The 27,229-nt window shown below is 43.5% G+C and overlaps 1 protein-coding gene across 6 annotated transcripts in view; it reads right to left on the bottom strand.

Moving 5' to 3' along the window:
• SBF1 (SET binding factor 1) overlaps nt 1-27,229 on the bottom strand; it is a 119,752-nt gene that overhangs the window by 74,579 nt on the left and 17,944 nt on the right. For all 6 annotated transcript variants that reach the window (XM_044279916.1, XM_044279918.1, XM_044279920.1 and 3 more), the window contains exons 2-4: nt 5,176-5,261; nt 3,325-3,456; nt 60-182 (exon numbers count right to left, since the gene is read on the bottom strand). In XM_044279916.1, the coding sequence (XP_044135851.1) occupies nt 60-182; nt 3,325-3,456; nt 5,176-5,261 (341 nt within the window). The remainder of the gene's footprint in view (nt 1-59; nt 183-3,324; nt 3,457-5,175; nt 5,262-27,229) is intronic.

Here is a 27,229-nt window from a genome sequence, read left to right as displayed (position 1 = left end):
TACGTTTAAGGCAATGACATACCTAGCTAGCTCAGGTTAGTCAAGCAATGGACACTCACCCTAAAGACTTCTGGATGATCCAGGCGGGACACAAGTACCAGAGTCTTTGGAGCATAAAGCTGTGCTGCAGAGGGCAATGGGGCATCATCCTCAGCTTCACCATCATGCTGGTCAATAAGATTCTATAAAGTACATGTAGCGTTAAATTACAGACCAAAAATATAGACAGCGTTTTTTGGCACTGTTGTTCAAGCATTTTGAGTTTTTGAAGAAAAAAAAAAATGCCTGGAAAAAAAAAAAAAAAAAAAAAAAAAAGCAGCATGCCCTATACTGGGCAGAATACGCACTGATTCTCCCCTCGAAATGAATGGAAAAATGCACCAAAATCACACCAAAAATCAGCACAGATTCTGCATGTGAACATACCCTAAGGTTTCAACATTTTTGTAATATATTGTACTTCTTTAGGAAAAAAATATTTTTTTGTTCTAGAAAACAGGGTGAGCATTGCTAAGGAAAGTCTGTCTTCAGTTTCACTGAGCACTGAAGATGCCTGCGCGTGTAAGGCCACCGTTCCGTTATTTTGCGGATAGGATTCATTTCAATGGGTCAGCAAAAAAATGCTGATAGTTCATCCGGTTGTATTCCGCGTCCGTTGTCAGCGTTTCCCTTCAGCCAAAAAATTAGTGCATGTCCTACTTTTTTCACATTTGCAGACAAGGATAGGCATTTATTAAATGGAAAAAAACAGATCCCCCCAAAAAAAAACAAAAAAAAACGGATGCACAATTTGCAGACGCAAAAAACAACTGTCGTGTGCATGAGGCCTAAGACACAGAGGCTTCCAGCCGCCTCTTGTCACTACCCAAGCTCTTGACTATGTATATGTGCCTAACTATCACTACCCATCACCCTGCCTATCTGGCTAATTACACATAGGCATCTTCAGTGCTCAATAGAACCCGGAAAACTGAATGCACTCCTTATAGATGCTCAGAGCTTTGCTAAGAACTCTCTTTAGACTGAAACGACAGTTACATTTTAAGGGCCCATTCACATGACCATATATTTCTGTCCACATGCGCTCTGCAAGTTTCTGGAATAGGGTCGCAAAAGATGCGGACAGCACACTGTGTGCTGTCCGCATCTGTACTTCCATTCTGTGGCCCTACAAAAAAGATAGACCATGTTTTACTCTTGCCCATAATTGCGGAACAAAAATAGGCATTTCTACACAGGAGAAAGACGTTCTGGTCTGCAAAATGCGGAACGCACATGGATGGTATCCAGGTTTTGCGGATGCGCAATAACGGATACGGTCATGTGAATGAGCCCTAAAGGGAAGGTTTTTTTTTTCGCTGCCCTAATGCAGTGCATGCCAATATCTCCATACTCATGAGCTCACGGCTCTTCCTAACCACTTGTCTCTGATTGACAGGGTTTTTTTTCCATATAAACTAGCAGCAGGTGGGCGAGGGGAGCCATGAGCTCATGAATATGGGGACTGGTTGGCATGTGCTGAAGCTGTTCAATACAAGATTTTGGCAAAAGTTCTGGATCAATTAAATAAAGTGAATATGTCACTTGTTTACTTTACTTGTCACTGTGCCCTTAGTTAGGACACCATAAAACTGGTGACTGATTCCATTTAACGTCTTACTGAACACCTAAATGTTAGGCTGGTGCACATACAAACCGAGGTGTTTCTGAATATCTATGCAGAGTCTATAACGCCATGGTAACCAAGAGGCAGGACATGGGAGCAACAGACGGTCCCTCATAGACAGAGAAATAGACTGCTTATTACTGCCCCTGCCTTCATGACGGCTGTGTAGAGCGGCAGGTATACAGTTCAGAAAGCTTTAGCGCTGCTAACTGCTGTAGCCCCAAAGACCATGTGTGCGTGGGTGCTCAAACCCTGCGGAAGTTGCTGGGTCTTAGCAGAAGCAGATCAGTGCTACAGTGCAGTCTGGAGGCTGTACTCGCCATGCAATTTGGGCTACTATGTCAGCCGCAGTACAGTGGAAAATTACAACATTAATACAGGAATAAAAATGTCACATTAAGGGCTCTTTCACACTTGCATTCTTTTCTTCCGGCATAGAGTTCCGTCGTCGGGGCTCTATGCCGGAAGAATCCTGATCAGGATTATCCTAATGCATTCTGAATTGAGAGAAATCCGTTCAGGATGCATCAGGATGTCTTCAATTCAGGACCGGAAAGTTTTTTTGGCCGGAGAAAATACCGCAGCATGCTGCGCTTTTTGCTCTGGCCAAAAATCCTGAACACTTGCCGCAAGGCCGAATCCGGACTTAATGCCCATTGAAAGGCATTAATCCGGATCCGGCCTTAAGCTAAACGTTGTTTCGGCGCATTACCGGATCTGACGCTTAGCTTTTTCTGAATGGTTACCATGGCTGCCAGGACGCTAAAGTCCTGTTTGCCATAGTAAAGTGTAGTGGGGAGCAGTATACTTACCGTCCGTGCGGCTCCCGGGGCGCTTCAGAGTGACGTCAAGGCGCCCCACGCGCATGGATCAGGTCATCCATGCGCATGGGGTGCTCTGACGTCATTCTGGAGCGCCCCGGGAGCCGCACGGACGGTAAGTATACTGCTCCCCCGCTCCCCACTACTACTATGGCAACCAGGACTTTAATAGCGTCCTGGCTGCCATATTAACACTGAAAGCATTTTGAAGACGGATCAGTCTTCAAATGCTTTCAGTTCACTTGCGGTGTTACGGATCCAGCGGGCACTTCCGGCAAATTGAGTACACGATGGATGTAAACAACGCAAGTATGAAAGAGCCCTAAAAAGTCCCCTCTTATGATCTTTATATAAAATATAAATTCTTCGCTACAATGGCAAATATGACAGTGCCTCCACAATGGCACTGGCATTTGCAAGTACCAGCCAGTGTTCATAACGGGTCAGGAGCTCCCAAGACACAGAGGTCCATGCTGCGATATTATTGCAGTGATTATCTTCAAATATTTGATCATGGTATTTTGGGTGATGTATCTACTCAACGTCTTTAAAAAAAATTTGCTACCAAACGTTACTAAACCACATACTAGAATGTGTGCCTTGTGACTTAAGGGGGAAAAAAAAAAGAAAAAAAAAGACAAAGAATCCCTGAATGGAAACATGATTATCATTACATGACACAATTATAAAGTTATCATGCAGACAGACTTTTAATCTTTGGGAAAAAGAAGAACACCACACAATAAGGTATTGTAAAGCCACCTCCACTTCTTGTTTTATTCCTTGACATATAAAGGTATTAGTAGTAAAGCCAAAAAAAATAAAAAATGTAATTACCTGCGGACACTCCTCCCAAAAGGTGAAGCAACTACAGTAATGTCGTTCTGAGTTGATGTCTGTCAGAACAGCAATGAAGAACGCCGGGGGATTCTTCTCTGCACACAACTGCCATCCACTGGGCTGACAGAACTAATGAGCGCAAAAGAATGGAAGAAACAATTACAAATTTTTTGGGGCCCTTTAAAGGTAACTTCTGGGCAAATGTTCTATTAGCAGTGAATAGTGGCCAACTAGGGTCATATACCAGGACCATTATTTCTGTCACTCATGTTCCTCAATGCAAGTGTCCAGGCTGCTTTGTACATTATAGATCATTAAAGGGGTATTCCCATCTCAACATTTATCACATATCGCTAGAATATGCCATAAAATGCGGGTCCCAACGAAATGAAGGAAAGCAGACCACGCACGGCGTCCTCTCTAATTACTGCTATAGGACTTCCTAAAATAGCCCAGAGAGTGGGAGAGCAGCTGCACAAGCCAAGTATTTTCAAAACTCTACCAGTAAATGGAGAGTGGCCACGCATGTGCGGAAGGGAGAGGTGGGACCCGCACCTCTATGACATTTAGGACATATCCTAGCGATATGCCACAAGTGTTGAGATGGGAGAAGACCCCTCTAACACTGTAGTCTGTACATGAGACGTTACCAAATAGACACTACGTTTCTGCTGCTCTTGCCTGAAGCTGCACCTCACAGACTTTCTGGTCTTTCCACCAACCAGCATGTAACACAATCACTAAAGGTAGCGCTCTGCGCCATTTCAGGCGATTATTGCCACCTTAGGCCCTTACACAGGTGGAAACAGCTGAAATGGAGCAGAGGGCTTGCAGTGCTACCAGTGTATTGTGCAGAGTACATGCTGGAGGTGGGCAGAGCAGCAAGCCTGCGAAGTGCAGCTTCAGCCAATAGCTGGAGAGCAGGAAGTCTGTGAGGTGTAACCTGAGCCAATAGCTGGAGAGCAGGAAGTCTGTGAGGTGTAACTTCAGCCAATAGCTGCAGAGCAGGAAGTCTGTGAGGTGTAACTTCAGCCAATAGCTGCAGAGCAGGAAGTCTGTGAGGTGCAGCTTCAGCCAATAGCTGGAAAGCAGGAAGTCTGTGAGGTGCAGCTTCAGCCAATAGCTGCAGAGCAGGAAGTCTGTGAGGTGCAGCTTCAGCCAATAGCTGCAGAGCAGGAAGTCTGTGAGGTGCAGCTTCAGCCAATAGCTGCAGAGGAGGAAGTCTGTGAGGTGTAACTTCAGCCAATAGGTGGAGAGCAGGAAGTATGTGAGGTGTAACTTCAGCCAATAGCTGCAGAGGAGGAAGTCTGTGAGGTGTAACTTCAGCCAATAGCTGCAGAGGAGGAAGTCTGTGAGGTGTAACTTCAGCCAATAGCTGCAGAGGAGGAAGTATGTGAGGTGTAACTTCAGCCAATAGCTGCAGAGCAGGAAGTATGTGAGGTGTAACTTCAGCCAATAGCTGCAGAGCAGGAAGTATGTGAGGTGTAACTTCAGCCAATAGCTGCAGAGCAGGAAGTATGTGAGGTGTAACTTCAGCCAATACTAAAGTACTGAGTGGTGTCAGGGATGTTGTTCTGGCAACTTCTCCCATACTGAAGGGACCATGCAGCCATTTTGTTATTTTTGGAAGTTGAGGGCCCAGAGTGTACAGAGCACCTTGAAGACTTGAATTCAAAGCGAACCTGTCACTGCAAAATGCAAAGTAATCTGCAGGCAGCGTGTTCTAGAGCATTATAGGTCCATTTTACAACTTGTAACTAGAGTTCCACTTTAAGGACCTATATGAAGTAGTGCCTGAAAATCAACATCTGAAGAGAATAAGCTATGTTATGTTATTACAGTACTTACAAGTTCAATGCCTTGGGGAAAAGGGTTATCTTCCCAATCTTTTTCAGGGAAACGTTGCAGAATCTTGCCCTGTCCTATGCTGCTGCCTATAGACAGAGAAATCAATGAAAATGCAATATTGCAACCAGGCATGGAAGATCATCCTATTATCAATCTCATATAGCAAGCCTCAATTTTTTTTTCTTCAGTCACACTGTAAAAAGGCAAATTCTGAAATAATGAGAATGATCAAGGTAATGGCACCCAGAAAGAAAGAAGAAAATGGGAAAAATGCTCTCATGAGGGTTACAAGTCTTGCTGCTATCATGTTTAGAGTGGCGCAGGTCAGGAACACATGTAATGCATTTACATTCAACATGCTAAAACACCAGGGGTCCATAAAACAGAGAGGTTGGACAATCCCTATTTATCAGGAGTGTTCCTCGACAGTAACCAGATCACAAAAGGGGTAAAATTTATCAATCCTGGCACCCTAGAATTTTGTCTTCAAAAAGTTGTTTGTGATTTTCTGGAGCTACTATGAACAAATTTAGTGACTTTGTGAAATTTGACACCACTTACTCCAGAATCAAAAAGTTGGTGTGGAAGTGGCTATGGTTAGCCATGTTAATGACTTTCTCTCCGCATTTATCACAAGGACTTTTTACAGTCTTCACAACCGACAGCTTTTGCTGCAGAAAATTTCTGCAAGTGAAAATCAGTTCCAGTCATCTGAATGGGGCCTGCAGAAATCCAAGGGCTTCCCACAAAAACAGCCCCATTCACATAAATGGAGCCGATTTTCACTTGCAGAAATTTTCTGCAGCAAAATCTGTTGCATGTGAAGGCACCGCAAAAGGTCGCAAAAAAAAGTCCCAAAGTTTCTCCAGTAGGGCTTGGCGTAGAATACTGGAGTAACGTTTCTAGACAAAAATGTAAGGTTTAAGGAGAAGACAAATTTGGGGTAAAGTACAAGAACACAGATTCCAGGAAAACTGACTCATGATAAATTCCCCTCAAAATGTTCCTCTGCTGGGACTCCCAGTTAGGCTCCATTCACACATCCATAATAATGGGTCTGCATCCGTTCTGCAAATTGCGGAACAGGTGCGGACCCGTTCATTTTCTATGGGGATGGAATGGATGCGGAGAGCACACTATGTGCTCTCCACATGCAAATTTGCGGAGCGCGCCCCTGATCTTCCGGTCCATGGCAATTGCGGACAAGAATAGGCATTTCTGTGGGGGTGCCGGCCGGGTGTATTGCGGATCCGCAAGCAATGCACTACGGATGTGTGAATGAACCCTTACAGACCACACACAGAGTACAGACCTTAAAGGGGTTCTGCACTTTGTTTAAACTGATAATATATCCTCAGGATAGATCATCAGCTTCTGATCGGCGGGGGTCCGAGGGACCAAGGGAACGGAGCTTAGCCACGCCCAGGCCAGTGATACTAGTCGTGACGTCACTCGGCCTGAGGTAAACAGTGAGAAGGCCGCGGCACTGCTGGAGCGCTGCTACCTTCTCAAACAGCTGATCGGCGGGGGTCCCGGGTGTCGGACCCCCGCAGATCAGAAGCTGATGATCTATCCAGAGGATAGATCATCAGTTTAAACAAAGTGCAGAACCCCTTTAACCCCATTGGGAAGTGCTGGAGAAGGCTTTGCGCAGCAGTCAGACTCTACCCTCATCAATGCAAGATCTTGGTGAAAAATGAATGCAAAACTGGATGGAAATAAATCTTGTGACATTGCAGAAGCTTATCGAAACAAAGCTAAAGGCGGTGACTTTTTTTTTTTGGGTGGCGACTTTTTTTGGGGGGGACAGGCAGCGTACCATCCTTTGTCTGTGTAAGTGACATTTGTCACGAAACTTGTTTTTGTAATGATAATCAACAGTCTCAAAAAAATCTGACTTGGATGGATTTTTTGCGACTGTCGCGTTGAAGTTGCACCATTGAATATAATTACAAAACAAAGTCATGCAACTTTTCTGCGACATGTTGCCATGTAGCTGTGGCTTTTCCTGTCACGTCATGTAGCTGGACCCCAATTCAGTACAGGTCCTTCAGAGAGAGATACTCTTTATAATCACTACTGGATAAGCGTATGGCCAGACGTGGCAGTTGCGTGCTTACTGTTAATGGACTTGCTGTTCCTGCAAAACCGTGTGGCCGTTAAAGATAAGCAAACTACCAATCAATTTTAACCATCTACACTAACACTAATTATGTTTTTTTCTGCACTCAATGTATGAATGGAGCAAGCTCCTTCACTCCCTCTAGTGGTGGCTGCAGGCAGCCAGAATCCCAAGCTTCTTAGGCTACTTTCACACTTGCGTTCGGGGCTCCGCTTGTGAGTTCCGTTTGAAGGCTCTCACAAGCGTCCCCGAACGGATCCGTCCAGCCCTAATGCATTCTGAGTGGATGCAGATCTGCTCAGAATGCATCAGTCTGGCACCGTTTGTCCTCCGCTCAGCAGGCGGACACCTGAACGCTGCTTGCAGCGTTCGGGTGTCCGCCTGGCCGTGCGGAGGCAAACGGATCCGTCCAGACTTACATTGTAAGTCAATGGGGACGGATCCGTTTGAAGTTGACACAGTATGGCTCAATATTCAAACGGATCCGTCCCCCATTGACTTTCAATGTAAAGTCAAAACGGATCCGTTTGCACTATCATGAACCCAGATGTGCGGTCCGGAGGTGGCGCCCCTGCGCAGAGTCACGCATATACGCGTCATCTCGCGAGGGCCGGGATTTCCTGTGAACGTGCGCACACAGGCACTCACAGGAACGGAAGGTAAGCGAGTGGATCTCCAGCCTGCCAGCGGCGATCGCTCGCTGGCAGGCTGGAGATCTGATTTTTTTTAACCCCTAACAGGTATATTAGACGCTGTTTTGATAACAGCGTCTAATATACCTACCTGCTACCTGGTCCTCTGGTGGTCCCTTTTGTTAGGATCGACCACCAGAGGACACAGGTAGCTCAGTAAAGTCGCACCAAACACTACACTACACCCCCCCCCCCCCTGTCACTTATTAACCCTTTATGAACCCCTGATCGCCCCATATAAACTCCCTGATCACCCCCCTGTCATTGATCACCCCCCTGTCATGCTCCGTTCAGACGTCCGTATGATTTTTACGGATCCACAGATACATGGATCGGATCCGCAAAACACATGCGGACGTCTGAATGGAGCCTTACAGGGGGGTGATCAATGACAGGCGGGTGATCACCCATATACACTCCCTGATCACCCCCTGTCATTGATCACCCCCCTGTAAGGCTCCATTCAGACGTCCGCATGTGTTTTGCGGATCCGATCCATGTATCCATGGATCCGTAAAAATCATACGGACGTCTGAATGGAGCCTTACAGGGGGGGTGATCAGTGACAGGGGGGTGATCACCCTGATCACCCCCTGTCATTGATAACCCCCCTGTAAGGCTCCATTCAGACGTCCGCATGTGTTTTGCGGATCCGATCCATGTATCCATGGATCCGTAAAAATCATACGGACGTCTGAATGGAGCCTTACCAGGGGGGTGATCAATGACAGGGGGGTGATCAGGGAGTGTATATGGGTGATCACCCCCCCCCCCCCCCCTGTAAGGCTCCATTCAGACTTTTTTTGGCCCAAGTTAGCGGAAATTTTTTGTTTGTTTTTGTTTTTTCTTACTAAGTCTCATATTCCACTAACTTGTGTCAAAAAATAAAATCTCACATGAACTCACCATACCCCTCACGGAATCCAAATGCGTAAAATTTTTTAGACATTTATATTCCAGACTTCTTCTCACGCTTTAGGGCCCCTAAAAAGCCAGGGCAGTATAAACACCCCACAACTGACCCCATTTCGGAAAGAAGACACCCCAAGGTATTCGCTGAGGGGCATATTGAGTCCATGAAAGATTGAAATTTTTGTCCTAAGTTAGCGGAAAGTGAGACTTTGTGAGAAAAAAACAAAAAAAATCAATTTCCGCTAACTTATGCAAAAAAAATAAAAATTTCTATGAACTCGCCCGGCCCCTCATTGAATACCTTGGGGTGTCTTCTTTCCAAAGTGGGGTCACATGTGGGGTATTTATACTGCCCTGGCTTTTTAGGGGCCCGAAAGTGTGAGAAGAAGTCTGGGATCCAAATGTCTAAAAATGCCCTCCTAAAAGGAATTTGGGCCGCTTTGCGCATCTAGGCTGCAAAAAAGTGTCACACATCTGGTATCGCCGTACTCAGGAGAAGTTGGGCAATGTGTTTTGGGGTGTCATTTTACATATACCCATGCTGGGTGAGAAAAATATCTTGGTCAAATGCCAACTTTGTATAAAAAAAATTGTAAAAGTTGTCTTTTGCCAAGATATTTCTCTCACCCAGCATGGGTATATGTAAAATGACACCCCAAAACACATTCCCCAACTTCTCCTGAGTACGGCGATACCAGATGTGTGACACTTTTTTGCAGCCAAGGTGGGCAAAGGGGCACATATTCCAAAGTGCACCTTTCGGATTTCACAGGCCATTTTTTACAGATTTTGATTGCAAGGTACTTCTCACACATTTGGGCCCCTAAATTGCCAGGGCAGTATAACTACGCCACAATTGACCCCATTTTGGAAAGAAGACACCCCAAGGTATTCCGTGAGGGGCACGGCGAGTTCCTAGAATTTTTAATTTTTTGTCACAAGTTAGCGGAAAATGATGATTTTTATTTTTTCCTTACAAAGTCTCATATTCCACTAACTTGCGACAAAAAATAAAAAATTCTAGGAACTCGCCATGCCCCTCACGGAATACCTTGGGGTGTCTTCTTTCCAAAATGGGGTCACTTGTGGCGTAGTTATACTGCCCTGGCAATTTAGGGGCCCAAATGTGTGAGAAGAACTTTGCAATCAAAATGTGTAAAAAATGGACTGCGAAATCCGAAAGGTGCACTTTGGAATATGTGCCCCTTTGCCCACCTTGTCTGCAAAAAAGTGTCACACATCTGGTATCGCCGTACTCAGGAGAAGTTGGGGAATGTGTTTTGGGGTGTCATTTTACATATACCCATGCTGGGTGAGAAAAATATCTTGGTCAAATGCCAACTTTGTATAAAGAAATTGGAAAAGTTGTCTTTTGCCAAGATATTTCTCTCACCCAGCATGGGTATATGTAAAATGACACCCCAAAACACATTCCCCAACTTCTCCTGAGTACGGCGATACCAGATGTGTCACACTTTTTTGCAGCCAAGGTGGGCAAAGGGGCACATATTCCAAAGTGCACCTTTCGGATTTCACCGGTCATTTTTTACACATTTTGATTGCAAAGTTCTTCTCACACATTTGGGCCCCTAAATTGCCTATAACTGCCCCACAAGTGACCCCATTTTGGAAAGAAGACACCCCAAGGTATTCCGTGAGGGGCATGGCGAGTTCCTAGAATTTTTTATTTTTTGTCGCAAGTTAGTGGAATATGAGACTTTGTAAGAAAAAAATAAAAAATCATCATCATTTTCCGCTAACTTGTGACAAAAAATAAAAAGTTCTATGAACTCACTATGCCCATCAGCGAATACCTTAGGGTGTCTATTTTCCGAAATGGGGTCATTTGTGGGGGTTTTCTACTGTTTGGGCATTGTAGAACCTCAGGAATCATGACAGGTGCTCAGAAAGTCAGAGCTTCTTCAAAAAGCGGAAATTCACATTTTTGTACCATAGTTTGTAAACGCTATAACTTTTACCCAAACCATTTTTTTTTTTTGCCCAAACATTTTTTTTTATCAAAGAAATGTAGAACTATAAATTTAGCGAAAAATTTATATATGGATGTCGTTTTATTTGCAAAATTTTACAGCTGAAAGTGAAAAATGTTATTTTTTTTGCAAAAAAATAGTTACATTTCGATTAATAACAAAAAAAGTAAAAAAATGTCAGCAGCAATAAAATACCACCAAATGAAAGCTCTATTAGTGAGAAGAAAAGGAGGTAAAATTCATTTGGGTGGTAAGTTGCATGACCGAGCGATAAACGGTGAAAGTAGTGTAGTGCCGAAGTGTAAAAAGTGCTCTGGTCATGAAGGGGGTTTCAGCTAGCGGGGCTGAAGTGGTTAATGGTGTATTCCCAACCTGACATTTATGGCATATCCACCCTCTAAGGCTACTTTCACACTTGCGTTCGGAGCGGATCCGTCTGGTATCTGCACAGACGGATCCGCACCTATAATGCAAACGCTTCGGATCCCCGAACGCTAGTGTGAAAGTAGCCTAAGACCCGCACCTGTCTCGATGCTGCAATGAATAGAGGTGGTCGTGCATGCAAGCCTCTCTCCATTCATTCGTAAGGGAATTCAAACAACTGACGTGTATGGCCTCTTGGCTATTTTTCAGACCTCCTAGAGAAGTAAATGGAGAGAGCAGCGCATGCACAGCCACCTGTACATTCACTGCAGCCAAGTGGTGGGACCCGGTTCAGAACTCATCACATATAAACCAAAAGCGCTTGGATTATTCTTTAAGCACTCAAGACCTGCATGCTGCGTGTCAGCCACAATGACCATTCCTATACATCAGCGTCACTGAAAATAGCATGTAGTCAGATTGACCTCTGCTATACGGTACACAGGAGGAGCGACTGGCAGATGGTAAGCCTCACTGTTGGCAATCTGATAGTGGGAACGTATCCCATTATCTAACAAGGAGCACCTTCATCGTCACTGCCATCTAAATCCGGAAGTAAACAGTAACCAGCCCTTAGTACAAAGCACATGGTGCGCGCGCTGGCGATGCCGCAGAGATGCAGGTCTTCCTGTCTTTTCTTCAGAATTAACAGGTGGTAAAAACCACTACTGCTTTTGTAGATTCCACATGTCAGACACCAGAAGATACAATCACTACACAGACATCAAGATGTAGGCAGCATGTCTTCTGCCTGTAGGACCAATGCAGAATGACAGCAGTATTACACAGGCTTTCCATTTTATTCTCACAAACCAGTGATGTAAAGAAATGGGGCCAAAAGGCTAGACTCAGGATGTGGTGAAGCCATCTAATATATAGGCTTTCCGTATCCAGTCTGTCAGTGACAGCCTCTTGGAAGGGGTGTGCGTTAAAGGGTTGTCCAGTGACATGCCGCTCTTACACATGTGAACACTCGGGCCAGTTCGGGGATCCGAAACAGATGGCACAGGGGTCTGGAACTGCAGGCTTCTCAAAAAGTGAGCAATGTTTTATTTTTTTCGTTAGTAGACACACTGTGCCTTGAGTGTTTCATTTTGCAGTTATGTCAGACAACCACTTTAACTGGGTTGTTGGGGAATATGTGATATCTAGCAGGTTCCAGCAGCCTGCCTCCTCTACCCCCTGCAGCTCCGGTCCTCTGAGCTAGCTCACCTCTTCCTCCCCAGCATAGTCACCTGATCCCCTTCAGCCAACCACTGGCTTCAGCAGTGACGTGACTCTTGTGCACGCATCCCCACTAAAGCCAGCGGTTGGCTGAAGAGGATCAGGTGACCATTCCTATGTCGGGGAGGAAGAAAAACTCAGGAGAAGCAGGAGCCAGTGCATAGGAGCAGGTAAGTATGAACTTTTCAGTAGAGGGAGCAGGCACCCGCTAGAAATCCTGTATTCCCGGACAACCTTTTTAAAGCCTTCATACACAGTACACTTCTGTCGGCTAAATTAACTTTTTTTTTTTTTTTTTTTTTTTAAAGAAAAATCTGTAACAATCTGATATATTTGTTATGGAGCTCCCAAATCTCCATCAACAGATGATGTCAGGTGGGGGAGGGAGAGAGATCAGGTGAATCAAGTTGCGACAACTGACAACATAATTTTTCGATAATATTGGCTGAAACGTATTTAATGTATCAAAGCTGTATTCACACTAGTCCTGCTACACATAAGTGCCAGACTTAAGAATGTTTGGTAATATTCAAATGCAGGATTAACTTAATATCATTTTGCTGAATGTCTGCAATTTTGATAGTCAATATTGAATGCAGGTCAAATGTTTGCTCAGCACTGTGGCAACCGGTAAAATGTCAGAGTATAAGAAATGGCATGTCTTTTAGGAGTTAAAATCCCAGCGAGAAGTGGACTTGTATCCTAGAAAACCTAACCAGGCAGGCCAGGAGGAAACCATGTAGAATCCTGTTCCACGCAGACAGCAGTTGTCAGAGCTGTTACCGGCAAGGAAGATGTGGCTGTCATTAGGCAGAGCCTGTTATTCTGGATCTCATTATCTCATCCTGAAACAGATTAAACTCCATGATTCATCACACACACCAACTCTGAGGCCTGCTATTAGGGGAATCAGCCGCTATACACACTTCAACCATCTGTAAAAAGGAAAGCACTGGGCAATCTGTACTGCAGACAGAGCTGGAAACAGGTGCAACAGAGGGAGGAAAAAGCAGTATCCAGATAGCACTACATTCAATGACACTGGGATGTATGTCATATTCAGAATGATCCCGTTACATCCAAATGTACACCATTTATCAAACTGGTACACGCACAATCAGGTTTCTGGATGCAGTTTTGGAAGCTAAAACCAAAAATAAATAAATAAAAAAAAAGGCAAGAAGTGATATCTTTGCGCCGAATACTAAATAGGACGGCGCAGGCGTGGGATTCAGGGGACACTGAGGAGAACTCGAAAGTCAATCAACTGGACCTGGGCGTGCCAAAGGGTGCTTAGACCGAGCCTCTAGGTGCTGAAGCAACGCCCTAAGCACCTAGAGGCTAATTAGCATATTTTAAGAGAACGGCGGCAGGGAGGTATAAAGCATACTGTTATGTACTGCTGACATTAGCACATCGCTCATGTCAGTCAGCTACATAACGTTATTTCTCATGACAGATGACCCTTTAAGTTCTATCTACGTCGCCTGATTACCTACATGATACTAAGAAAGAGCCGATGTTCAATTTTACTACAGTTAGGCTACTTTCACACTTCTATTTAACTTTTCCGGTATTGAGACCGGCAGAGGGTCTCAATACCGGAGAAAAACGATTCAGTTTTGTCCACATCCATTGTCAATGGGGACAAAACTGAACTGAACAGAATGCTCCAAAACTCAGTCATTTCCGTTTGGGTGCGCTCCCAAACTGGAGAGCAAACCACAGTATGCAGCGGTTTTCTGTCCGGCATGGGAAGTGGAGCAAGACGGAGCATGACCCACAATGCAAGTCAATGGTGCTGGATCCGTTTTGTCTGACATAATAGAAAACGGATCCGGCACCTATTGACTTTCAATGGCGTTTATGCAGTCTTGGCTATTTTAAAGATAACACAAGCGGATCTGTTCATAACATATGCAGCCAGTTGTATTGCCAAAAACAAAGGTTTTTGCTGATCCCTGCTGGATCAGGCAAAGATGCAAGTGTGAAAGTAACCTAAATGTGTTATTACTAATTACTGGCCATTTCTGTGTGATAAAACAGAGGAGGAGTCAGAACTTTGACTTTTTAATTTCACAGCCCTGGCCATTTCCCTTTTGCTACTTCTAATGATCCTAAATCTGGCTACTCTATGCAGAAGAAGCCCACCTCCACTGATCTGGAGGTGAGACCAGGATTACTAAGCCCAATGTTTAGCCACCCAAAAATGGAAGCGATTCGAAGGAAATGAAGGCACTTCTGTCCCCAAATGCTGCTTTCAGTGTGTTGGAGCAATCATTAGAGCACCTGTCACATCTGCTGACATGCTGTATTTGCATTCCCCATGTAATAATTCTGTAGCGTACTCTTATACAACTATGTTGTGCCATTCCCCTATTATCCTTGCTAGAAGCTATGAAGGAATTTCTAGCAGTCGGCCATAAAAGTCCATGTGGGTGTTATCAGTCTGGGGTGTGTCCCTGCAAAGTCAGGGACACACCCCAGTGGCAGACTTTGAAACCTCCCCCTTCCAAAGATGGACCTTTATGGCAGACTGCTGTCAAATAAAGGGGTTATCCGCTTTTTAAATATTGATGACCTATCCTCAGGATAGGTCATCAAAATCAGATCGGTGAGTATGAGCACTGCCTTCTCTTCAAACAGCCATTCAGCGGAGGTGTCGGGAGTCGGACATAACAGATGCAATTTATCTCATTTGTTCTCTGAAAAAGACCCCGGCGTTCTTCAGCTCCTGTTATAACAGATTCTCGCATGGAAACGAGCAGTGTATAATGTGATGGAAAAATAAATCAAGCCAACAAAAGGAGGCAATATGGACAATCACAATACATTAGGCTAGTTTCACACTTGCGTTTTTGCCTAATCCGGCAGGGATCAGCAAGAAAAACGCTTCAGTTTGTGATAATACAACCGTCAGAAACCGTTATGAATGGATCCGGTTGTATTATCTTTAAAATAGCAATGACGGATCAGGCATATAAACCACTGTAAGTCAATGGGGGACGGATACATTTTCTATTGTTTTTGAGAAAACGGATCTGGCACCATTGACTTGCATGGTCATGCTGGATCCGTCAGATGCCGGACAGAAAACCACTGCTCACAGCGGTTCTCTGTCCAGTATGGGAACGCAACCAAACGAAAGGGAAAGCATTTTGGTGCATTCCGTTCTGTTCAGTTTTGTCCCCATTGACAATGAATGGGGACAAAATGGAAGCGTTATTTTCTATGGTATAGAGATCCTCTGCCGGATCTCAATACCGAAAAAGTAAAACACATATGTGAAAGGGGCCTTGTATTAACTGTCTCTACATGATGAATGCCATTTGCTTAAGGGAGACATGCCCTTTAATGGTAACTGCACACAATGGGGATTACGTGCACATTTCAACAGTCATTACACAAATTTATCATGAGCCATCTAGCATTTTAATGAACACAGCACATAACGGAAAAAAATTATAATTTTTAACAGCTTAAAAAAAAAAAAATCTGTTCTTGCAGCATTATTCACATATCTGGCAATGTGCCTTTTGCTTCTGTTGCCAGGATAAAAGAGTGGGTAGCAGCACAGCTCCCTTCATACAAGCTTCCTGCGCGTGTTGTAGTGTCACATGCGGAGCGGACAAGTGTCTGCGGCTGAAGCCGACAATCACCGTAAGCAGCAAACGCTATACAGGAAGAGGGATTGGGCCCCCCAGAAGTTCCTGTACATCCCCCACCCTGCATTCTGTCCTGCTCAGCAGTGGCGCTCACACCAGCATGCCGACAGGAAACCAGTAATAGAAGAGTAAAACTGAAGCCCTGTAACAGCCCGCAACTATGCGTGACCAGTACACAGGGCACTAGAAATCTGGTGTCCCCAACCATTTATTAGCTATATATAGCAGAGTGCTTACATATGACACGTCCATGTCCATCTTGTCCGACATGATGACATCAGCACCGTGTGCACATAAAGAAGCATGAGCAAAACGCCTTTATTTCGTACATCTATAAGAGAAGGGAACTGCCTCATCAGAAGTCTAATCCAGAACAACGCTCCCGACATGACTTATGTCACCCAACTCTTTTGTATGTTTTTGGGAAATCATGTTAGTATGATTATGATAGATACATTTTACTCTGCAAGAAGGTTACTGGTTAAAAAAATTAATTCTTACTGGTACAAGTTATGAATCATTTATTTATAGGGGTTTTTGAGTAGCAGACTGATGTGATCTATCCTCTAATATTTTATTTATTTTTTTGCGTTCCGTATACAGGCCGTTTTTTTTAGTTCCGTATACGGAACCATTCATTTCAATGGTTCTGCAAAAAAAAAAAAAAAAACACAGTATGTACTCAGTATGCATTCCGTTTCCGTATTTCCGTTCAAAGATAGAACATGTCCTATTATTGCCAGTAAATCACGTTCCGTGGCTCTATTTAAGTCAATGGGTCCGCAAAAAAAAAAAAAAAAAACTAAAAACGGAACAGATAAGGAATGTACTCCGTATGTCTTCTGCACCCGTTCCGTTTTTGCAGAACCATCTATTGAAAATGTTATGCACAGCCCAATTTTTTCTATGTAATTACTGTATACTGTATATGCCATACGGAAAAAACGGAACGAAACTGGAAACACTACTGAAACAAAAAAACGGAACCGCTACAAACGGCCTGCAAAACACTGAACAAGCCCCAAGTTAGAAATATCTGATCGGTGGGGATCTGAAGAGGTCTCAGAGTCTCCGGCTCCTCACAGCTTATCAAGAGCAGCATAGTTCACTGTATTGCGGATATTCACTTGAATGGTACTGAGCTGCGCCAAGGTCATGTGACGATAAGGGTCCATTCACACGTCCACAGTGTTTTGCGAATTCGCACCCATTCCAAACAGTTAACCAGCTAGGAGTCGGACCTCCACTGATCAGATTCTCATGACCTATTTTACTCCTGGGCATGGGTAAGTCTACGTCTTGGCTACTATGCTCAAATCTGAATTCTAACTTAAGCTGATGAAGCGCTGTATGCAAGGCTTACTTTAACTGAGACACAACAGTATTTTCATTTCAGAAAGAAAATAGTTTTTGGGCCTTCAATGGTTGCGCAAATGGGCCTTTAAAATTAAAGAGGCTTTCTAGACTAAGAAACTGATGAACTATCCATAGAATAGGTCATCAATACCAGACTGGAGGGGGTCCAACACCTCGGACCCCACTGATCAGCTGTGTTCAGCAGTTGCCGAGCCAGAAACACAATGGATCCAGGAGGAAGCAGAAAGCTCCATCCACTGTATAGTGGCTACGGCCAGCTTAATGGGGTTTTTCTAATACTAATCTCAGGATAGGTCATCAATATCAGAGGGGGGCCAACACCCCACCTATGGATAGGTCATCAACATCTAAGTCCCGGTAAATCCTTTAACTACAGTAAAAGCTTTCACAACCAGTATTAATGAGTACCTATCATTTAACTTACTGTAATTTTCCATAAATCAATATATTTGATACTGGCAGTGTGGATTCCTCAGTTTTCTTACACCCATTAGTAGAAATGACTATTATTGTCTGCAAAACTGACAACAAAAGGACATGTTCTATCATTCGCAGAACGGCCATACAGATGGGGATAATACACGGATAACAACTGTGTGCTATCCGCATTTTTGAGGCCCAGTAGAAATGAATGGGACCACGTTCAATCGCAATAAAGGCGGATGTGCCACAGACTAAAACTATGGTTGTGTGCATGAGGCTTTAGAGATAGTGCCTGCAGAGAGGAAAACAGCAAAAAAATCCAGATACAAGTCATAATCATCAATGGTCAGATATAGTGTTATTCCTCATGAGCACATACAACCTCTTATTCTGAAAATCCAGGTACACTTTAAAAGGGGTTGTTCACAATTATTTCTTTTTATTCGAACACCCATTCAGAGGGACCTGTGATGGGGACAATACTTACTCTACTACACTTGTTTCTTGCTTAGTGGGTCCTGCACTGTCTTTACTGCATTTCCAATCCCTGCATGCAAACTCCCTGCACAGACTGAGTCATGTGCGGCGCTGTAGACTATGACTGGCCTCAGCAGTGACATGTACCAGCAGAAACATGCTGTTTACATGTGGGGAATGGAAGTGTATTGAAGATACCCTGCCCGGAGCCAGAACAGAGCTGCAGGTAAAAAGTAAAAACACAGCCCCTTTAAGTACAACGATACAGTGTGGACATACTTTGTAATATAAATTGGACCCGTCACCACAAAATGGAGGCGGCATGTTATAGAACAAGCGGAGCTGAGCAGATTGATATCTTATTTTGAAGGAAAAGAGTCAATAAAACTTTTCTGACTTCAGTTGTACACAGGGGAGATGTTATCTCTGTGTAAGTCTGTATACATAGATAACTGTCAGTCACTGATAACTGTACACAGAGGTTGTGTTATCAGTGACTGATAGCATTCTCTGTGTAAGTGTGTATACAGAGATAGCTGTCAGTCACTAATAGCTGTACATTGGGAAGGTTTTATCAGTGATTGATAGCAAGTGTGTATACAGAGATAGCTGTCAGTCACTGATAACAGTACACAGAGGTTGTGTTATCAGTGACTGATAGCATTCTCTGTGTAAGTGTGTATACAGAGATAGCTGTCAGTCACTAATAGCTGTACATTGGGAAGGTTTTATCAGTGATTGATAGCAAGTGTGTATACAGAGATAGCTGTCAGTCACTGATAACAGTACACAGGGGTTGTATTATCAGTGATTGATAGCATTCTCTGTGTAAGTGTGAATACGGAAATAGCTGTCAACTGCTATTTGTATAATCTCATTCACTTTGCTGGTGCTGTACTATGCTGATGTTTTTCCGCACAAGAATCCACGCCAAAAACAAACAAAAACTCTAGTCACAATAAATTGTGAGCAGTTATGACGACACTGCACCCTTGTTACATGGGAGACGGCGTGCAGGTAAATAGTGTAGAGGATGCAGGTTTGGCTGATGTATGTCTCATGTGTATGGCAAGATTTATAGTCAAAGTCAAATGCCACTTTGTTTTTCATTACCTTTTATTAGATCTAGTGACCAGTATGAAAATTGCTGGATAGGGGCTCATGCACACTAGGGATCGACCAATATTGGATTTTATAGAGCCGATACCGATAACCTGTGATCTTTCAAGCCGATAACTTATACCGACATTCCCTATTCACCCTAATAGAGCTCTATTAGGGTGAATAGGATCTCACACTATCCCTGCTGCCCTGTGCATAGTACACACAGCAGCAGAATGCTGACATGGCAGCCAGGGCTTCAGTAGCATCCTGGCTGCCATGGTAACTGATCGGAGCCCCAGGACCCCAGGATTACACTGCTGGGGCTCCGATCAGAACTGCCACTGCCACCAATGAGAAGAGGAGGGGACCCTGTGGCCACTGCCACCAATAAAATTACTTAGGTTGGGGATTCCACGCACGACAACCATTTGTGTGAAAGAGCCCTTAGGCCACTTTCACATGACCAGTATTTTGCATTAGTATTTGTAAGCCAAATCTAGGAGTGGGGCCAGCAGAGAAAAAGTATAATGGAATCATTTGTGCTTCATCCATGATCTGGACCTAACTCCTGGCTCTGACTTTTAAATACTGATGAAAAATACTGACCAAATACTGCCTGTGTGAATGAGGCCTTAGGAATCATATTGGCTGACCCATAATAAAACAGTCCTATTTTTTTTTTAATGCAGACATTCGGACACAGAACACACACGGAGTCATTTCTGGGGTTTTATGTGTCCCCATTGAAGTGAATGGTTCCGCATAGGGGCCCCAAAAAAAAAACGGACACGGACAAAAAATATGTTCATGCGCATGATCCCCAACACCGAGAAGCATTAAGTCAATTGTGAAAACAGGATCGCTTGATTAGAATATAATTACTATTTGAAGAAAAGTAACTTCATATAATTGTGTATAATTATACGACAACATGTCCTTCATTATATAATGTTCCTCGTTCATGTTGTACATGAGACATACCTGAAATATTGAGTTTCTGAATATAGTGGCCTTATGCATACAAAATGTGTCATGACACGCAATTATTATATATTTTTTTTTCTATGTCAAAACTTATATCAAAAGCTTTGATTGATGGGGGTCTGAGCACTGAGATCCCCACGGTCTCTTGAATGAGGGGAGAGAAGTGTTCGCTTAGCGTTTTCTCTGTCCTCGCTGCATGAGACGGGCCCATAGATTTTCTACCGAGTCTGTCTCGCTTCCAGTCCTGCAGTGAGGAAGAGAGTGCTTCTCTTCCCTCATTCTAGAGATCGTAGGGGTCTCAGTGCTCAGACCCCCATCAAAACTTGTGATATGTCCCTATAACATATAAAGCACAGTGACCCTTTAAAGCTGAACTCTGACTGGCTGCTATAGGCAACACTGACCATTTGCATATAGTTCAAGCTGGAAACCTTGGCAGCACAGCCTTCCGGCACTGAATGCCAGGAATTGGCTGGACAAAAACTGTTGCGTGCAATGTTTTTAGTTTTTTTTCCACCATATTTGCCGGGTAGAGGCCAGATCTCCGCTGAACCCCATCCGGCAATGTTGGATCCGGACTGTTCCAGCAAAGAACAGCCTGCTGGAATGCTGCGCAGAAAATGTGAAACTAATGCCAGTACTTATGCCAGTTTTTGGTGTAAAAAAGCTGCAAGACCCTGATATGCAAATTTTTTATGTCTGTCATAAAACGCTGGTCTTTGATACATGACCCCCAATATTTTCTTCATACTGGCTATAAGAGATGAATGTTTTCTAATAGCTTTCACTATTTCAGGTAAAATGGAGTCAGATCCTGGTGAGCAATAGCAGCACTCGATTGTCAATCCCGAATGGCCGAATATCACGGTGCAGGCAGCATGTTGTAAAGCAAGAGAAGTCAAGCAGATTTTTTTATTTTTTTTTACAAAACCGTATAACAAAGAAGAACCTGTAAAGCCAAACACTGCATATATAAAGTCTACATTTAAACTGTAAATATATAGATTGTAAATTTCCAGCTTATATAGTCAGTGTTTGCAGAGAGCTGTTACATTGTGTTTGCTTTTACTTCTCAATGGGAGAGCAGATTACTCTCAGTTTACAACACCGTTAGGCCTCATGTACACGGCCACTGTGCGGTGGCCGAGACGGATAGAGAACGATTCAACTTGAAAAAGGTCCGTGATGCATCCGCACTGTAAAAAAAAATAGAACATGTTCTATTTTATTGCAGTGCAGAGGCACGGACAGAAACACCACTCCGTAGTGCTTCCGATCTGTGCTACCGTTCCCAATGTGTCTGTATCCGTGATGCGGAGTGCACGCGGCCCGCAATACAGCAACAGTCGGGCAACGGCCAGGTGCATGATCCCTTAGGCCCCTTGCAGACGAGCGTGTCCGGGTGCATTACGAATGCGTTCAGTGAAAAATGTGTGATTTCGCAGGCAAAAAGTCATTCAGTTTTGCCTGTGATAGTGTTCAGTTTTTATCGCGCAGGTGAAATGCGTTTTGCACGCGCGTGATAAGTGATAAAAAAACTAAATGTATACAAACAACATCTCTTAGCAACCATCCGTGAAAAACTAAGAATGCGGATGCGACTTTCACGCAGCTCCATTTACGTCTATAGTGCCAGCGTTGCGTGAAAAATCGCAGAATATAGAACATGCTGCAATTTGCACGCAACGCATAATTGATGCGTGAAAACCAACGCTCATGTAGACAGTCCCATTGAAATGAACGGGTCCGGATTCCATGCGGGAATACTCGCTCGTCTGCAAGGGGCCGTACACAGGGAAAGGTTTGTCTGCAAGCTAGTCCTCATTAGAATAAAAGGAGTAGCACTGGAATGACAGTTCTGTTGGTCTCTTTTTAGGAGTCTAGATAAAGATACAATGAAGATATATATTATGTTAGAAGTCCTGACCAGCCACACAACTGTTATAGATGCAGGGAGAAAATTCACATATGTGTCATTAGCATGTGATAGAAAAATTTTAATGGAAGTGTCCCCTGCACAAATTGCATACAAATCTGATTGGGTCACGGTTTCAGTTTCAATTATTGTCTGACATACACATGTAAAACTTCCATTCAACTTATGTATAATACTTTTTTATTTTTTTTATTACTAGGATTTTCTCCTTAATAGTTCAGTTCACAAAAGTTACAGTAAAATCCTATTCTCATGACCTAAAGTATATATGTACTTGTTATTTTACAAAATTTCTGTGCGTTTCCCAAGCCTAAGGCCTCTTTCACACGACCATGTGTTTTGCGGTCCATTTTTACGGATCGTTTTAATTTTTTATTTTTTCAGTGGTGTTTCCGTTTTTCTGTATGGCGTATACAGTAATTACATAGAAAAAATTGGGCTGGGCATAAAATTTTCATTAGATGGTTCCGCAAAAACGGAACGGATACGGAAGACATAAGGATGCATTTGTTATTTTACCAAGTTTCGGTGAGTTTTCCAAGCCTAAGATCTATTCTACACATGTAATATGGGCAATCTTCTGCTCCTCTGGCAGCAGCCATCACCTGCTAGGATAGGACGTGTTGAAATCTAACATGCTTACACACTAGTATGTTCACCTGATGTACATCTAATGTGTTCGGGCAACCTTCTTATTTAGTAGAACAATGACAGAAGGACAATCGTGTCCTCCTAAGGGCCCTTGCACATGACCGTATGCCCTCTGAGACATACGGTCCGTGAGCACCATTGATCATGTGCACGGGAGCACACAGCATCATAGATTACAATAATGCTATGCACGTCGGGCCGCCCGCGGGACTGTTGTCCCGCACTTATAAGATCATATGAGTCGTCACATCCAGTCCGGCAGGGACAGGAGATGTTGGAGAACTTTCAAAAGACAAGCAATGGATTTTTCCTCTTTTTAACACACCTCAAACACTGTAATTCATTCTTCATTTTGATGACATAACCCCCATAGGGCTCATGCACACAACCGTTGGATGTTTGGCGGTCTGCTAATTGCTGATCCACAAAGCACGGACACCGGTCGTGAACATTCTGTATTTTGCAGAACAGAAGGGCTGGCCTCTAATAGAACAGCCCTATCCTTGTCTGTAATGTGGACAATAAAAGGACATGTTCTATTTTTTTGCAGCCATGCGGATACGGAAGTGAATAGTTCCGTATACGGGTCGAAAAAAGTGAACGCAAGGTGAAATCAAAGTGGTGCCTGATCAGAAGCAGAAAAATGCTACTGAATGGAGTTTCTCTAAGGGGACATTCACACGATCATATGTGGATGTGCAAAAAATATGGAAGACGTCCGTGTTGCATCCGTTTATTTTGGCGGACCTAATGTAGCAACGCATATTCTTCTCCGCAAAACGGACAAGAATAGGACATGTTACATCTATTTTGCAGGACTGCAAAAAAGACATACACAACACCACCCATACAGAAATGAATGGGTCCACATCCAATCCACAAAGATACAGTAGTGTGAACCTAATTCACATGCTGCACAAAACATTTTAGGACATGTTCTGGAGATAAAAATCCAATGTTATATTCCTAGTGGATTTACAAGCAGAGAGGCCAAATATTGTAGTGTTTAGCCCCATAAGTGTCAGCCATACACAAGCATGCCTGATATGGAGGTCTGCAGGCTGTGCGCCCCCTCTGACTACAATTAATTATCCCGTGAACCCATTCACCGTGTCTGGATGAGAAGAGATCTGTGATGCACAATGTACACACATCCTGTGTTGTTGATCCTATCGGGCGTCTGCTCACCACAGGAGACTTCAGGTTCCTCTGTAGTTCTGCACAGACTAGGGTTTATCATGCTACCTACAGAAGTAATGCACGCACATACAACACATAGGAACTGATCGTAACACAGCTGCATACATGTCAGAATCTGTTTTTTCCATAAAAAATAAATAAATAAAAAAAATAAATAAAGAAGAAGAAAGATGACTTCCACATGCGATCAATTTTTTCCATCATCTAATAGTGGATACTTATGGTTGTTGTTATGGTTACGGTCATATTGTCCCACCAGCGGAACTTCTGTGCAATTCTGGCTCGGGCCCTGCATTTGGCTTCTGACTAGCGCCTTGAGCCGAGTGCTAGGTCCCTTTGGTGTGTGTTTTTGTCCGTTTGTCTTTTTGTTAGGGGCCATTTTCTAATTTGGATTTATAAAAAGTTATGTATTATATACGTCACTGCCCCCCCCCCCCCCCTTTGAATTGGATGGTTTAAAGGGGCTCTCCCACAAAATATATACAGGTTTCAAACCAGCATCTTGATCTGGATGCTTTTTTAATTAAACATTTTGTATAGCCACTTGAGTTATTCAATGAAAATCTATCTGTACAGCGCCACCTACTGTTTGTTATTTTCTAATTTCTGTGTCCACCTCACTGAGGTGGACGCACATGCTTAGTTACATCTGTACCAGCTGCAGCAGAAAAGACATGCCGCCTGAGAAAGTGCATGCCCCCTCAGCTGCCAGCTTGATAGATATCTAGCAAAGCAAATGGATCAATGGGGATCTCTGTATCCATGTGAGGTACAGGGCTGGTTTTAGCTTTGTTAGAAAGCGATTGTCATGTACTGTATGAGGTCTGATTTTCATATTTTACATTAATCATGGGATAACTCCCTAACACAGTTTGGAATCAAATAAATATATGCAGAATACAAGCTCAAAGCGAGATGCTTGTGAAATTTCACAATATGAGGAATAATAGATCCGCATGGTGGCCGTTTTCAATATATTCACTACGGACGGACCATGGTCAGACACATTGCTAGTTTATATACCTTGTAGTACATGCAAGTTGAATTTCTGGGGCTCTCATGTGGTCACCATGACTAAAAGCATGTAGATTTTGTCGTGGTGTAAGTGTGGGTGGAGGCTGAGCAGCATTTCCTTCATTCTTCTGCGGTTATTTTAACATTGAAGAGTTTGTGTCCTACAGAAAGACAGTAATTTCCTCTACAATGCTAACCAATTAAGGCCCTGTTCACATCTGCACTGGGTGCTCTGTTGCAGATTCTGCCAAAAACAGCGGACAAATAATTTCAGGACTTATTGCCTGCTAAAAAAAAAAGCTAATTGAACAGACTCCATTATAGTCAATGGGGTCTATTTAGATCCATACGCCTGGGCACTTCCGTTATTGCAATGACTAGCGTGAGTGTAAGTACGGTCTAAGCAGGTCTGCCTGGATCCTCAAGACAAACAGCGTATCTTTACAGCTCTAATTATACAGCCTGATAGTGTATTTAGGCCTTATGCACACAACTTATGTATTTTGTGGTCTATGCTGCATCTGTATTTTTTTGCGGACCTGTTGACTCCAAGTATAGGACATGTTCAATCTTTTTGTGGACTGGACATCTTAGGTGCAGAGAGCACACGGATCATGCATGTGGCCTTAAAGGGAACCTGTTACTAGTGCTGGGGCCACAAATCCACCAGTATTCATTTCAATGGAGCCACAAAAGATGTGTGCTGTCTGCATCCGTTGTTCCGTTCCGCGACCCCACAAAAATAAAAAAAGGAATTTTCTATATAGAATCAGTCGTCATGTGCAGTCTGCAAAATGTGGAACGCACATGGCCGGTAAAACACGATTGCGTGACTGCACCCTTAGGGTCCATTCACACGTCCGCACATTATGGGTCCGCATCCTTTCCGCAGTTTTGCAGAACGGGTGCAGACCCATTCATTTTCAACGGGGCCACAAAAGGTGCGGACAGCACACTGTGTGCTGACCGCATCCGCACTTCCGTTCCGCGGGCCCGCAAAAAAATAGAACATGTCCTATTCTTGTCTGCAGCCACGGACAAGAAAATGCATTTCTATTATAGTGCTGGCCATGTGCAAAATGTGTCCAGGTTTTGCGGATCCGCAATGTGCGAACCGCAAAACAATTGCGGACATGTGAATGGACTCTTAGGCTGTAAAAGAGTCCAAGACCGTAGTCCTGCGTGACCAGGTACATTGTTCCGATGAAGCCAAGAACACTGCAGCCTGCTTCACTGGGCACGCCAGAGGTGGCACTATATCTTTTTCCAGAAGAGTAAAAATACGCCTCTTACCATTTTTGAGGAGTATTTTTAGCTAAGAGTACGAAAGTTGCAGCAATTCAAATAAATAATTAGTAGGCCTACATAATGTTAAGAGCTTGCTAACATCGGCGTTGGAGGCTCAGTTTGGGCCCTCTGTCACAGATTCTGTAAAAAAAAAAAAAAACACGCACAAAAAAGCCTTGCATGCAGGACTTTTTTGTCTGGTAAAAAAAAAAGACAAGATCCCGCACAGAAACTGAACGGACTCCATCACAGTCAATCAAGTCTGTTCAGCTCTATTAGAGTCAGTTATATGTCTGATCCAGCACTTCCATTTATTTTTAATTTTTTTTATCGGAGCAGAACAACAGAAATACCGGTAAATAGCGGTGGTGTGAACATGCCTTGGTTGGCATTTATGTAGGACAACTATTACTAGTCTAAATAACATCTCTCCCCTCCTACATACGGGACCTGTTCACATCTTGTTTTTGCAGTATGTCAAGCGGATAAATTTAGACACAGTATAAAAAAAATAATAAATGTTTGACGGATGTGCATACATTCCAATACATTTTTGACCTTTTTTTACCCAA

Source organism: Bufo gargarizans, chromosome 2 (assembly GCF_014858855.1).
Source record: "Bufo gargarizans isolate SCDJY-AF-19 chromosome 2, ASM1485885v1, whole genome shotgun sequence".
NCBI classification, from domain to species: domain Eukaryota; kingdom Metazoa; phylum Chordata; class Amphibia; order Anura; family Bufonidae; genus Bufo; species Bufo gargarizans.
Note: the sequence above shows the minus strand (reverse complement) of the source record. Positions and strands in the feature narration are given on the sequence as shown.